General features: G+C 38.9%; 1 protein-coding gene across 1 annotated transcript; it reads left to right on the top strand.

Moving 5' to 3' along the window:
* Nucleotides 1-665: 665 nt before the first annotated feature.
* On the top strand, nt 666-4,394 carry LOC132379987 (uncharacterized). The gene is made up of 3 exons (XM_059948420.1): nt 666-2,813; nt 3,209-3,379; nt 3,958-4,394. The coding sequence occupies exons 1-3, from the start codon at nt 2,706-2,708 to the stop codon at nt 4,369-4,371; spliced, it is 693 nt and encodes a 230-aa protein (XP_059804403.1). The 5' UTR covers nt 666-2,705; the 3' UTR covers nt 4,372-4,394.
* The last annotated feature ends 8,318 nt before the right edge of the window (nt 4,395-12,712 follow it).

The following is a 12,712-nucleotide window of genomic DNA, read 5'->3' as shown; positions in this document are numbered from 1 at the left end:
AAACTTACTTTTATTTGCAGTAAGGGAATTGGTACAGGAATCTTTAGGTTTCAGTCTATTTGAACTTGTGTTTGGGCATAGAGTTAGAGGACCTTTAGCTTTATTGAAAGAACAGTGGATTAGTAAGGAAGTACACACTAATTTGTTGGACTATGTTTTGAAATTTAAGGACAGGTTACATAAAGCTTGTAGCTTAGCCAAGGAAAATTTAAAGTTGGCTCAGGAGAAAATGAAAACTTGGTATGATAAAGAAGCTAGGATGAGGATGTTTAAGCCTGGAGATAAGGTGTTGGTTCTTTTCCCAGTGCAGACAAATCCTTTACAAGCTAGATTTCATGGTCCTTATGCAATTGTGTCTAAAATCAATGATGTGGATTATGTGATAAAAACTCCAGATTGTAGAAGATCAACACAACTTTGCCATATAAATATGATAAAACCATATTATGAGAAACAATCTGATACTGTGACTGTTGTGGTTAGTGAGAATGAGTTTGATTTAACTAGGAACATGATAGATGATTCAACTGAATTTCATTCTAAATCCAACATTGTTTCTGTTAGGTTACCAAATTCAACCATTCTGGAAAATATTGATGAGAAATTAGCACATTTACAGCTAGAGCAGAAACAACAGATGAAGGAATTAATTTTTAAATATAAGTTGTTTCCAGATGTTCTGAGAATGACTACTATAGCCTCACATGATGTAGGTGTTGGAGATGGAAAACCTATCAAACAACATCGATATAGGATGAACATAGAAAAATGTGAACTTGCTGAGAAAGAAATTGAATATATGTTAGAGAATAATATTATTGGACATTCTAACTCGAATTGGAGTTCACCATGTGTTATGGTGCCAAAACCAGGTGGTAGTATTAGGTTTTGTACGGACTATAGGAAGGTGAATGCTGTAATGAAAACAGATGCATATCCAATTCCTAGAGTAGATGATTGTTTAGATAAAGTTGGAAAAGCAAAGTTCCTTACAAAGATTGATTTATTGAAAGGGTATTGGTGTATTCCATTAATGGACAGAGGTAGAGAGATTTCTGCATTTGTAACTCCATCTGGGTTATATGAATATAATGTTTTTCCATTTGGGATGAAGAATGCCCCAGGTACTTTCCAGAGGATGATTAACTCTGTGATTCAGGGATTAAAAGATAACTGATGCTTATATTGATGATTTAGTGACAGGAAATGATACTTGGGAAGCACACATTATTGCAGTGGAGAAATTGTTTGAAAGGCTTTCAAAAGCTAACTTAACTATTAATTTAGCTAAGAGTGAATTTGGACATGCCACTATGACTTACCTTGGTTATGTTGTGGGTCAAGGTAAGGTAGCTCCTGTTCAGGCAAAAGTTCGGGCAATTTTAGAGATTCCCACTCCAACGGGGAAAAAACCTCTCAGAAGATTCTTGGGAATGGTAGGATATTATCCAAAAATTTGTAAGAATTTTGCTAATGTTTCCCTTCCATTAAGTAACCTTCTGCAGAAGAATGTTAAGTTTGTGTGGACAGTGCCTTGTCAAGAAGCATTTGAAAAATTGAAAACAATGATATGTCAACAACCTGTGCTTAAGGCACCTGACTTTAAAAAACCTTTTTCATTGGCTGTAGATGCTAGTGATGAGGCTGCAGGAGCAGTATTAATGCAAAGGAATGAGGGTGATGAGGTTGATCATCCAGTAGCTCACTTTTCTAAGAAATTTAATAAGCATCAAAGAAACTATTTGACAATAGAGAAAGAATTGTTATCTCTTGTTTCAGCTTTGGAATATTTTGAGGTATATGTTGGTACAACTCAATAACCACTTATTGTTTACACTGATCATAATCCGTTAGTTTTTCTGAGTAAGATGAAAAACAAAAACAGAAGATTATTAAATTGGAGTTTGATGTTACAAGAGTACAATATTGTGATAACTCATATTAAGGGTAAAGATAATGTGGTTGCTGATTGTCTATCTCGATGTTGAATGTACAATGCAATTTTTTTTATGGAGTGTTTTTTTTCAATTGTAACACTCCTACTGTATTGTGAGTTATAAGCTGTTATATGATGGTATTGTATATTGTGTATGTTATAAAATTTATACATTTGTTTTTCTTGTAAGCAATTGTTAAAAATTTTTGTTCTTGTCAGACCAAAAATGTTTTTTTTTTGGAGGGAGGTGTTACGTACTTGTGACACATGACAGTGGTACCCTTGTCACGTGACTGGGGTTGAAGCTGTACTGGACTTGAGGTAATGGTCTTGTGATGGTGGAGTGATGTCATTTTCCTGCCAGTAGAGATCATGTGACAGGTTTATTTTACAGGGTATAAAAGGAAGACCCCACCCTGTGAGGCGGGGCAGTTCGTGGTTGGATTTGCCAAGCTGACTTCATGCCACTGCATGATTTAATGTGATGATGCAGTTCAGTTGAAGGATGAAGTTTTTATCTAATGCCTAAAGTTTAAAAGGTCAGTGCCAGCAGTTTCTTTACAATACTGCTAGTTGAGAATCAGTGGAGATTGAAGATCGGTGTTCGGGAGTTAAAGATTGAGGAGAATCGATTTTCGACGGTGAAATGGGTTCTACCTTGTTTAATCCTTTTTCGGAAGGAATTCGTTGACTGTTCTCACGTTAATCTCTGTGGGATAGCAGAAAAGATTGAGGACAGTGATAAAGGAATGGTCAGTGCCTTGAAGCCATGACGTTTTGTAAATTCTGCGTGGGAAGTTCAACGTTGGGGATCGAAGCAAAACGATGTGAAAGAGAATTTAAATCATCTTATAAAGTCTCTCCTTTTAAATGGACTGTGAGTATTTCTGAACTTTTGGCAATACTACTTTAAAGAACTGTTTATGCAACATCGCTTTAAGAACTGTTTGAGCTGCATCGCTTTAAGAAATGTTTAAGCTGCTGCACAGCAGCTGATTTCTGGTTACGTTAGTGTTTGTTTACTTTTGGGGGGTTTATTTACAGCGTTTAATAAACGTGTTATTTGTTATACAAACCCTTGCCTAACTCATATATTTATTGTTGCCTGAATACGTAACAAGTGTTCAACACTCCTGGGCTCAGACAGTGATTTGAGAGAGAGAACGTGGCAATGAGGAGTTAGGTAAAATGACGAAGTTATTTCTGCCATTCTCATTATCTAGGAAGAAGACAACTTAAAGCATTAAATTTTAATATAATTTGAAATTACAGGGTCAGTACAAATTCCACTGCCCAGCGGTGAAAGCTGATGGACAGGCATGCGGACAGGAATGGCCCTACCATGAAGTTCGCAAGCTGGCAGTACTGACCAGAGAGGAGCAGCTGCATTTTGAGGAAACAGTTGCTGTACTGGCTGCAGCTGAGTACTGTGAATACAAATCAGTAAGTCTCACAAAGTGTGTGTTTCAATGTTTGTGTCTGCATTACATTTGCTTCATAGAAAATACTTCGTTGTCAGCATATAATGAATATTTAATTGAGAGTTACCTCTTTGATTAGCATGTCCAAATTGACGCAATAGATTCACTTATCAGACATATGTCCATGTCTACATTCTGTGGGTAGAAACCATATATGAGAAATTTAGAATCAGTAAATTTCTATGAAATAACAAATTTATTTTGCTCTTATGCTCAATATTCTTATCACAAATAATTTTCTCTGTTGTCTTTTAATTACCAAATGCATTTTAAAAAATTGTAATCTACCCCTGAGGCCCACAGTTTAGCAGGATATGGTGGAAAGATTTAAGGTCTAGCCGAGTAAGAACAGAAATGCAAATTCCAAGTAAAGAAGCAGAGTTCATCAGGAATTAAAGAAAGTTTGATCATTTTGTGGAAAAGTTAGTCACAGAAGCCTATTACATTTGAAGCACATATTTTTAGGTCATGCATTATAAGGATTATCAGTGTGAAGTGATTAATTTCACCAATCTTTGTTTGCTTATCTTTTATCCACAGTGTCCTGGATGTGGAGCATTTGTTGAACGCACAGACCTGAGTAACTTGAGTGTCCGCTGCACTATCTGTACTGCAGAAAAGGGGAGTGTTTACGAGTTCTGTTGGCAGTGCCTGAAACCATGGAAGGGAAGTGTCCCACGTTCTGACCGATGCGATAATGAAGGCTGCACCAATTTGGAACTGGACACACTATGCAGTTGTTCATTAATCAGCCTCTTAGGTACTGTAGTGAAGAATTGCCCTTCCATTCGAGCCTGCCCAACATGTGGTAAGCTGCTCGAACACAACCAAATGGGATGTAAAAATATTATCTGTTCGAGGTGCCAAGTTGAATTTTGCTTTGTCTGTCGAGAGCTGACGCAAGTATGCCAGGCAAAAAAACCAAATTCATGGTTTAATCTCTGTGCTAAATAAGTTGCACCAAGACAAACTTCAATCCTGACATGGAATCAAAAAGTTTCTTATAAGATACATTCAATAGAAAACGTGGCACAAGATTCCACCTGTATATTGATAAAATTCAGTTTCAATCTGCTACCACTCCTCCAATCTTCTTGTCCTCTTTAAATTGTTGGACCTTTTGTTTGACATTCTAATCTGAACTTTCATCCACTGTTCAAATATTGAACCAAAAATCTTCAGCCCCAGCAGAGACATCAGATTCTTGCCACTGACTCTAAGCTTCTCCCTAACAGTGTCTAAACTGGATAATTTGCAACATTGCTGTCATGCCTGATTCGAGGTGATTTTCAGATCTCATATCTCTACGCCACCATTTCTGTCACCTACTTCCACAATTGTAACATGACACATTTCTGCCTCTGCCTATAATCCATGTCTTTGTGATGTGTAAGATTCCCTATTGTAGTGAACACTTGATTGCAACCTTCTTCTCTCTGTAACTTTGTACTCAATGAAGTCTCTGATGTCGATGTTCCAACTTGCACCAGCATTATTCCCATCAGCTTCATTACAATTAAGAAGTTCCTTAACTTTGAAGCTTTCATCATTTTCAAATCTTTTCAATGATCTTGTCCTCTTTCTGTAACCTCCTCCTGCCTTACAACCCCCCAAGATATCTGACTTCACTTTAAAATGAGCCTCCTGAACATTGCTGACTTTTGTCACTTCCTCACTGTCAGCCAAGTCATTAAAATCTGTAGTCCATCTCATTCTTGCTAACTACCAAGCAGTAACTGTGACTACACTTAACTAAATACACTTCTGACATGATAATGACTTGCAATGAAACATCTGTTCCTATAGATATAAAAAAAAACATTTTTCTTCTTTATCTCATATAAGATCAGATTCAATGCAAATATTATGAGAAACAATGCAAAGGAAAATATTGCTTATTTTGTAACTCCTACAGCCAAAAGGACCCAGCTGGTGGCATAGTGACATCACCGCTGGACTGTGGGGCGAATCCAGCTGACTCCCTTGCACACTTTTCATCCGTGCTGGGTTAAGAGCTGGTGATCTCTTTGGGAAAAAAAACTCACCCGGCAGAAGGCAATGGCAAACCACTGTTGTAACTTGCCTCGTACGTGACTTCCCACTACTTCTGCTAAATGGAAAAATTCCGGATGCAGCGTACCTTGACAGCCAGAACAATTCACTGTGAATGATTTGTTTATAATTAATGAGATCATGTTTACTCAATAGCATATGAAGTATCATTTCGATTATTTGATGTTAAATCTTCACATTATTTGAAGAACTTGCATCAACTGTGCATTTTTACGCATCACATGATCCTGCTGAACATTAAGAACTTAAAGTACTGCCAGTCTACCCCATCAGTGATTTGCTCACTGAGGGAGAAAATGAAGGAGCTGTGCATTGTGCCACTGCCTGAGTTAAAGGAGATGTGCTGTCTAGCAGTGAGTGACCATCTTGGTCGTTTTTCTTGTGACTGCAAGACCCTTTTGGACATTGTTAATATGAAATGCTGCAAGTTCAATTCACTGATTTATTGGTTGAGGGGGTGGGGAGCTGCATGGGTTCATTCACAGTAAGGACGAGGCCTCACACCACCATGTCGCCTGTTCACTGCCACCAGGAGAGAGGCTTCGGAGCCGGTATGCTCCACCGAGGATGCAGCATCCAGGCTGGAGTCAGTGCCGTCCCCAGCGTTTACTCAGTACAAGACAAGCTCTCTTGTGGTTGACTGCAGATTTCTGTGGCATTGACGGCTTGAGTTTGGGCTCTTTTATTACGTAGCTGTATCTTACTGATACCTTTATGTGCTTGCTATCTTATATGTGCTATGGGTGCTTTGCTGTGTGTATCAGACTGTTGGAACTGTGTTTTGCACCTTGACCTCGGAGTAATGCTGCTTCGTTTGGCTGTATTCATGTATGGTTGAATGACAATTAAACTTGAATTGAAGTGAATGATTTCCATTTTGAATTTTTAATTAGTTGAATTGAACGGAATATAATATGGTTATTTTAATTAAGAATTCCTCTCATCAGATTGACTACCCTTCCTACTTTGTTTGTTTTCTAAAGAGGGTCTATAATAAATTGACCAAAGTTCATTCATCCATTGAAGAATCACAATTAATTTTCCTTTCCAGGATGTTTAATTTATAGATGCAAATTGACGTTCCTTAAATTTCATTGGAGTTTATTAGTCTTTTTCTGATTAGAACCACATGAAAATTGACAACTTTTTTACCTAACAAAACAAATTTAATGTTAAGAATATCTTTTTTGAAGATGAAGTTTAGTTCTATCCAAATCCCTTTTTATAAACTATGTCCTTCCATCTCTGCTAGGTGACTGAAATGCTGAAAGCTGTTGGATTGATCTGTTTCTGTAACTGGCCTGGAAGGTTCTTAGATGCAGCCTGGCTCCATTTTCTCAACTCAAACCATTCTCCATTGTTCTAAAGAAATATCCCTCACATTAATACTGTGATTCAAATCAATTAAAATGCTGAAGTGACAAAGAGACAAGGGAGAAATGCAAAGAGACCTAGGAGTCCTAGTTCATCAGTCAATGAAGGTGAATGAGCAAGTGCAACAGGCAGTGAAGAGGGCAAATGGAATGTTGGCCTTTGTGACAAGGGGAATTGAGTACAAGAGCAAGGATGTCCTTTTGCATTTGTTACAGGGCCCTGGTGAGACCACACCTGGAATATTGTGTACAGTTTTGGTCTCCAGGTTTAAGGAAGGACATTCTGGCAATTGAGGAAGTGCAGTGTAGATTCACTAGGTTGATTCCTGGAATGGCAGGGCTGTCTTATGCAGAGAGATTGGAGAGATTGGGCTTGTACACACTGGAATTGAGGAGATTGAGAGGGGATCTGATTGAAACGTTTACGATAATTAACGGATTTGATAGGATTGAGGCAGGAGATATGTTCCAGATGTTGGGAGAGTCCAGTACCTGAGGGCATGGATTGAGAATAAGAGGTCAGTTATTTAAAACAGAGTTGAGGAAAAACTTCTTCTCCCAGAGAGTTGTGGAAGTGTGGAATGCACTGCCTCGGAAGACGGTGGAGGCCAATTCTCTGGATGCTTTCAAGAAGGAGCTAGGTAGATATCTGATGGATAGGGGAATCAAGGGATATGGGGACAAGGCAGGGACTGGGTATTGATAGTGAATGATCAGCCATGATCAGACTCGAGGGGCCGAATGGTCTACTTCTGCACCTATTGTCTATTGTCTATAATCTGTAACTTCATAATCAAACATATACACGAATCTAACATTAATGTTAAGCCAGTGAAACCACCCTGATTCCAAGAGGAATATAGAGGGAATGTGATATACCTAAAGATGAGACATACATAACCATGCCTGAAATGCAAGCAGATGGACTTTCTCAATTCAAGTTAATTTTACTGAGGAGCTCAAATGGAGTTGAGCATTATCCAATGATTAACATAAGTTGCTGCTTCTGAAATTATAATGGAAGGAAAGTCATCGATAAGTCTATTAAAAATGATTGGGCCAAGGACAATGCCCTGTAGAAATCTGGCTCAGAACATTTGTTCAATATCTCCACTCCAGATTCCTACCTGACTCTAGGTTCCTGTTCATTGTCTCAATTCCAATCCTCTCCCCCCCACCCCCACAAACCTGTTTATCCTCTCCCACTCTGAACTCTTCCCTGAACTCTATTCTCCGGTTTATCTTCACACTGCTCCCCTCTATCATTCAGTTCTTATATCCTCATTCAAAACTCCTCCTCATACTCTAGTATCCCTTTCATCTACAACTTCACCCCACTTCCAATCTCCTGCTCCCTTTCTTCGCTCTTATCACTGATTGTGTTCTTACTTTGCCTTCTCTCTCTTGGGTTCAAAGCTCAAAGTACTTTTATTATCAAAGCATCTGTGCAGTATACAACCCTGAAATTAATCTTCCCTGTGGACAATCACGAATCAAAGAGCCATGGGAACAACCTGTTAAAAAACATCAAACATCAAAGCCCCTCCCCTCTAACCTGCAAAAAAAAAATCATGCAAAAGGCAAAATACAATTAAAAAACACAGAATATACTTTAAATTGCAAAAAGGATACTTCAGTACAGTTCAGCTCAGTGTTCTTTATCTGAGGGCCACCAGATTCAAAAACTGCCCAATAGTAATAACGAAAGAGCAACTGAAACTTGAGCGAGAAACAGAATACATCATAAAAACTGATTTAGAGTCCAAATCTACAATCCGCATTGACTCAATCTGGTTCTGGCCCCATTCGCCAACGTTATTGTGGGAGAGAGATCACTCGAACACGAGCTTCTCTCGGGGGCAGCAAGAAAAGACTGCCACACGCAGGGACCTTTTCCGGCAGCAGAGATGGAGGCTGGTAGATGGCACTGAACACTCGTTCGCCTTCTGCACCCACCTCGATGAGTTCAGTTTCTGAACAGTTTCTGCATCTGATATAAAAAGAAGTGAAAGGAATTGCTTCATGACCTGACTTGAGGACGTTGCCTTTGGTAGCTTTGTTCGCTGGTATCATTTTCTTTAGTACAGTGTCCTATACTAAAGCTAATATACCATATTGAGCTGGGAAATTGGGAGAGGTTGATGTTTAAATGAGAATTTGGATGTCCCTCACAGCACCTGTATGGAATGGCTTTATCTATTATAACTTGCTCAAGCTTGTACTGAACCCCTTAAGATCAAAGATGGGCTCATCCTGGTGCAGTATATCCTCATTCACTTCTCCCATTCTCCTCTCTCAACTTTCCGCTCCCCTTCCCTTTCCTCACTGCTTATCGTCAAGCACTGAAGGACCTTGACTGTTCATGCACTGATCACTGAGCACAGCTCTGATCAACCTCCTCACAAGGAAGGTTTGGGAAACTCCACCCAAGTTCCAGATGACAGGAGCTTTCAGGCAGCAGTTCATGGGTGTCACAGTGGCTCATCTTGTGGAGCTTCTGCCTCAATGTTTTAGTGACCTGGAACTGTGACTGGGCATTTCCTCCAGTTTTCCATTTGTCTCTAACATCCCAAAGACGTGCAGGTTATTAGGTTAAATAGCCACTGCAATTTGCCCTGGTATTTGGATGAATGGCAGAATCTGCTGGTGGTGCTGGGGGTGGGGGAGGGCGAGGAATTGTGGGTAGAATGAAACGAGATTAGAACAAGATTAGTGATAATACAGGTTCACAATCCCTTATCCGAAATCCTTGGAGCCAGGATTGGAATAAATGTAGAACATCACTGTCACTATAAAATTCAGTAATGTGTCCTTCTGTATCTTTAAATCATATACAGTCATAGTTCCAACACCATATTCTTCAGAAAGATGCCACACAGACACCCATGATCAAGCTTCTGCAATAACTCCACTTTCTGCATTATTGGTAATGATACATACTTCCTTCTCTTTTTCTCATTGTTACCCATAGGGGGATCTGCAGCTCTTTTTGACATTTTCACAGTGAAATTAAATACAAAGTCAACAGTGAACACAAAATATCAGTGAACGGAAAATGCACATGTAACCAGTAAGAGCGCTGAGCCACAACTGACGTCCAGCGGCCTCTGCTCATGCTGCCACGTCACACCTGAGTGATGTCAGCTTTTGACGAAAAAATCTTCAGTTTTCTGAGCTTTTTGGATTTCACAATTTCGGATAAGGTATTGTGGACCTGTAGTTGTTTGATAGTTGACATGTACATGATGGGTTAAAGGGCCTACCTCCACGCCATATGTGTTTAAGATGCGATGATTTTACTGTGCGATTTTTGTTTTAAAAAAAGGAGGATGTGAAGTAGAAAATGAAAAGAATATGTTTGTCATGCTGATCTAACATCTCCAGGAGTGCAGTGAAAGGGTTAAGGAGCTGAATTGTTCAATTTTGCGTGCAGAGCAACCCAAACCTGGTTGCTATAATTCATCTGCAGTTCTTGGAAAACAAAACTGAAAGTAAATCTGTATGATGGGTTATGAGAAATGCAAAACAAGTTTTAAGAAAACATATTGTTTACATAGTTGAAAAAGTGTATGAAAGATAAAAATATTTCCAAGTTGGTTGGATTGGGCATGATTGTGCTAAATTTCCATGTGTGAGCATGGGTGAAAGGCATCTAATTTGTTATCTATGATTACTAGCTGCAAAGAAATAAAGCAAAATTAATCACTGAAGAGCTAGTAAACCAAAGTGATTCAGTGCAGGGTGGGGTTATTGAAAACAAAATAAAACAACATCAGCTGCTAAATGTCAAAGAGGAATGAAGAAGCTTGTCCTACCTTCTATGAAAATAAGGCAATCAGCAATTTGACCAAATCAAACTTCCAAATTCTCGCTGCTTTTTCCATTGCACTAGCAATGGTGGGACAGAAAAAAGGCTGCAAGGACAAATGGAAAACCTGGGAATCGCACAGAAACTGGTAAAAATTTATTGCAATATCCATCAAGAGGCATTATGTGCCTCGTCTTTGATATTGAAGGATGTTCTGGACATTGTTGTAAAGGCAGTGAATGTGATCCTATCTTGTGGACTGAATCATCGGCAGTTTCAACAGTTTTTGTTGGATACAGAGGCAGAATATGGGGACCTGGCTTATTTCTGCAATGTATGCTGGCTTAGCCGAGGGTCAATGCTGGAGAGAGTATTTGTATTACATGAAGAGGTGGCAATATTTCTTGAAAGCAAAAATGAGGATGCTTCTCATTTTTGTGATCCTGATTGACTTGCAACCTTGGCAAATTTTGTGGACATTACATCTTATTTAAATAACTTGATTTTTCAAATTCAAGGAAAAAATCAGCTGATACATGAGATGTATGGTCATACTGTGGCCTTTGAAAGAAAGCTGCCATTGTGGGAGTACCAGCTTCAAAAAGGAAATTGTGCACATTTTCCCACTTTTCAAAAAAGTAAAGCACAATATCCAGACATTTTTGTGAATATGGTCCAAGAATTGAGAAAAGAGTTTTCATGTCATTTTGCTGATTTTCACTTGCAGGCAAATGAGTTCAAGCTGTTTGCTACTCCATTTGATATGGAAGTGGATGCTGCATCAGAAATTTTTCTAATGAAATTGATTGAGATACAGTGTGACGACATATTGCGATCAAAATTTCTTTCTGAAGATGTGTCAGTGCTTGACTTCTACAGAAAGTATATTCATCCAAGTGGGAAGTATCCTAACTTAGTGGACCATGCAAAAAAGATGGCATCATTGTGTGGCAGCACTTATCTGTGTGAGCAATTATTTTCAAAGATGAAGCACCCCAAGAACCATTTAAGAACAAGATTGACTGATGCCCAACTGGATAACGTCTTGCTCTTGGCATCAACAAGTCTGACAACCAATATTGAGAAGCTCTCAAGCAACAAACAGCATTTAGTTTCACATTGATTTATCGACTGTTCGCATTAAAATTTTCTTTTTTTATTATACTTAATTTACCACCATTCAGTGAATCATGTTCATACGTTTTATGGTCATTGATTCTTTGTGTCCTTTTAATAGTTTCAGAAGATGCCTTGATTGAATTAAATTGCAAATAAACTGAGTTCTTTAATTACTAATTGGCATCCTTAGTTAGGCACAAAGGATTTTCTGGCATGTGTTATTCGCTAATTTGAGGCAAAACATAACTAGATGTATTTAAATGGATGATTCCCATATTTCAAGTTTTTATGGCATTCATCTGGCCCACCGTCTGCTCATTAATATGCAATCCGGCCCACAGAGGCCAAAAGGACCCCTGAGTTAAACCATCAGAGGGTTAAACCCGCTGAAGAAGATGGGGTCAAAATTCTGTACATATTATTTAGAAATTTTTAACTCATACTGCTGTTTTATGTTTAACTAAAATAGCAGTAGCCAAATTTTGGCTTGTCATTACTGCATGGAACCTTCGGTAAAATTGTATATTATGCATTTTCATTAGTCTGTGCATCTGTTTTCTGTCTAAAGACTCTGGTTAGGGGACAGTGAAAGACAATCGGTAGCTTAAGCAGTGATACTTCCTCAGTTACAACTGGTCTAACCCGACAGTCACTAAATGTAACTCCCTAACCAGTAAGGAAAGGTAAAGAATTCTGGTGCAGGCTGTACGGTGCTAAAACAGGCGATCATCCAATGGGAGATAGTGACTGTCAGCAGAATTTGTACACGGGATTCCTTTGGGGATGAATGTAATAACATTGAATGGCATGTACTGGGTGTGTATCTCCTGTGCTCCCCACCGGCTGGTCAGGCTGCTGCCTCCTGCAGTATGTCGTGTTGTGTATCTATCACATTGACTGCCTGGCTGAACAGCCAGCTTAT

Source organism: Hypanus sabinus, chromosome 2 (genome assembly GCF_030144855.1).
Source record: "Hypanus sabinus isolate sHypSab1 chromosome 2, sHypSab1.hap1, whole genome shotgun sequence".
NCBI classification, from domain to species: domain Eukaryota; kingdom Metazoa; phylum Chordata; class Chondrichthyes; order Myliobatiformes; family Dasyatidae; genus Hypanus; species Hypanus sabinus.
This window is presented reverse-complemented; position numbering and strand designations above follow the sequence as displayed.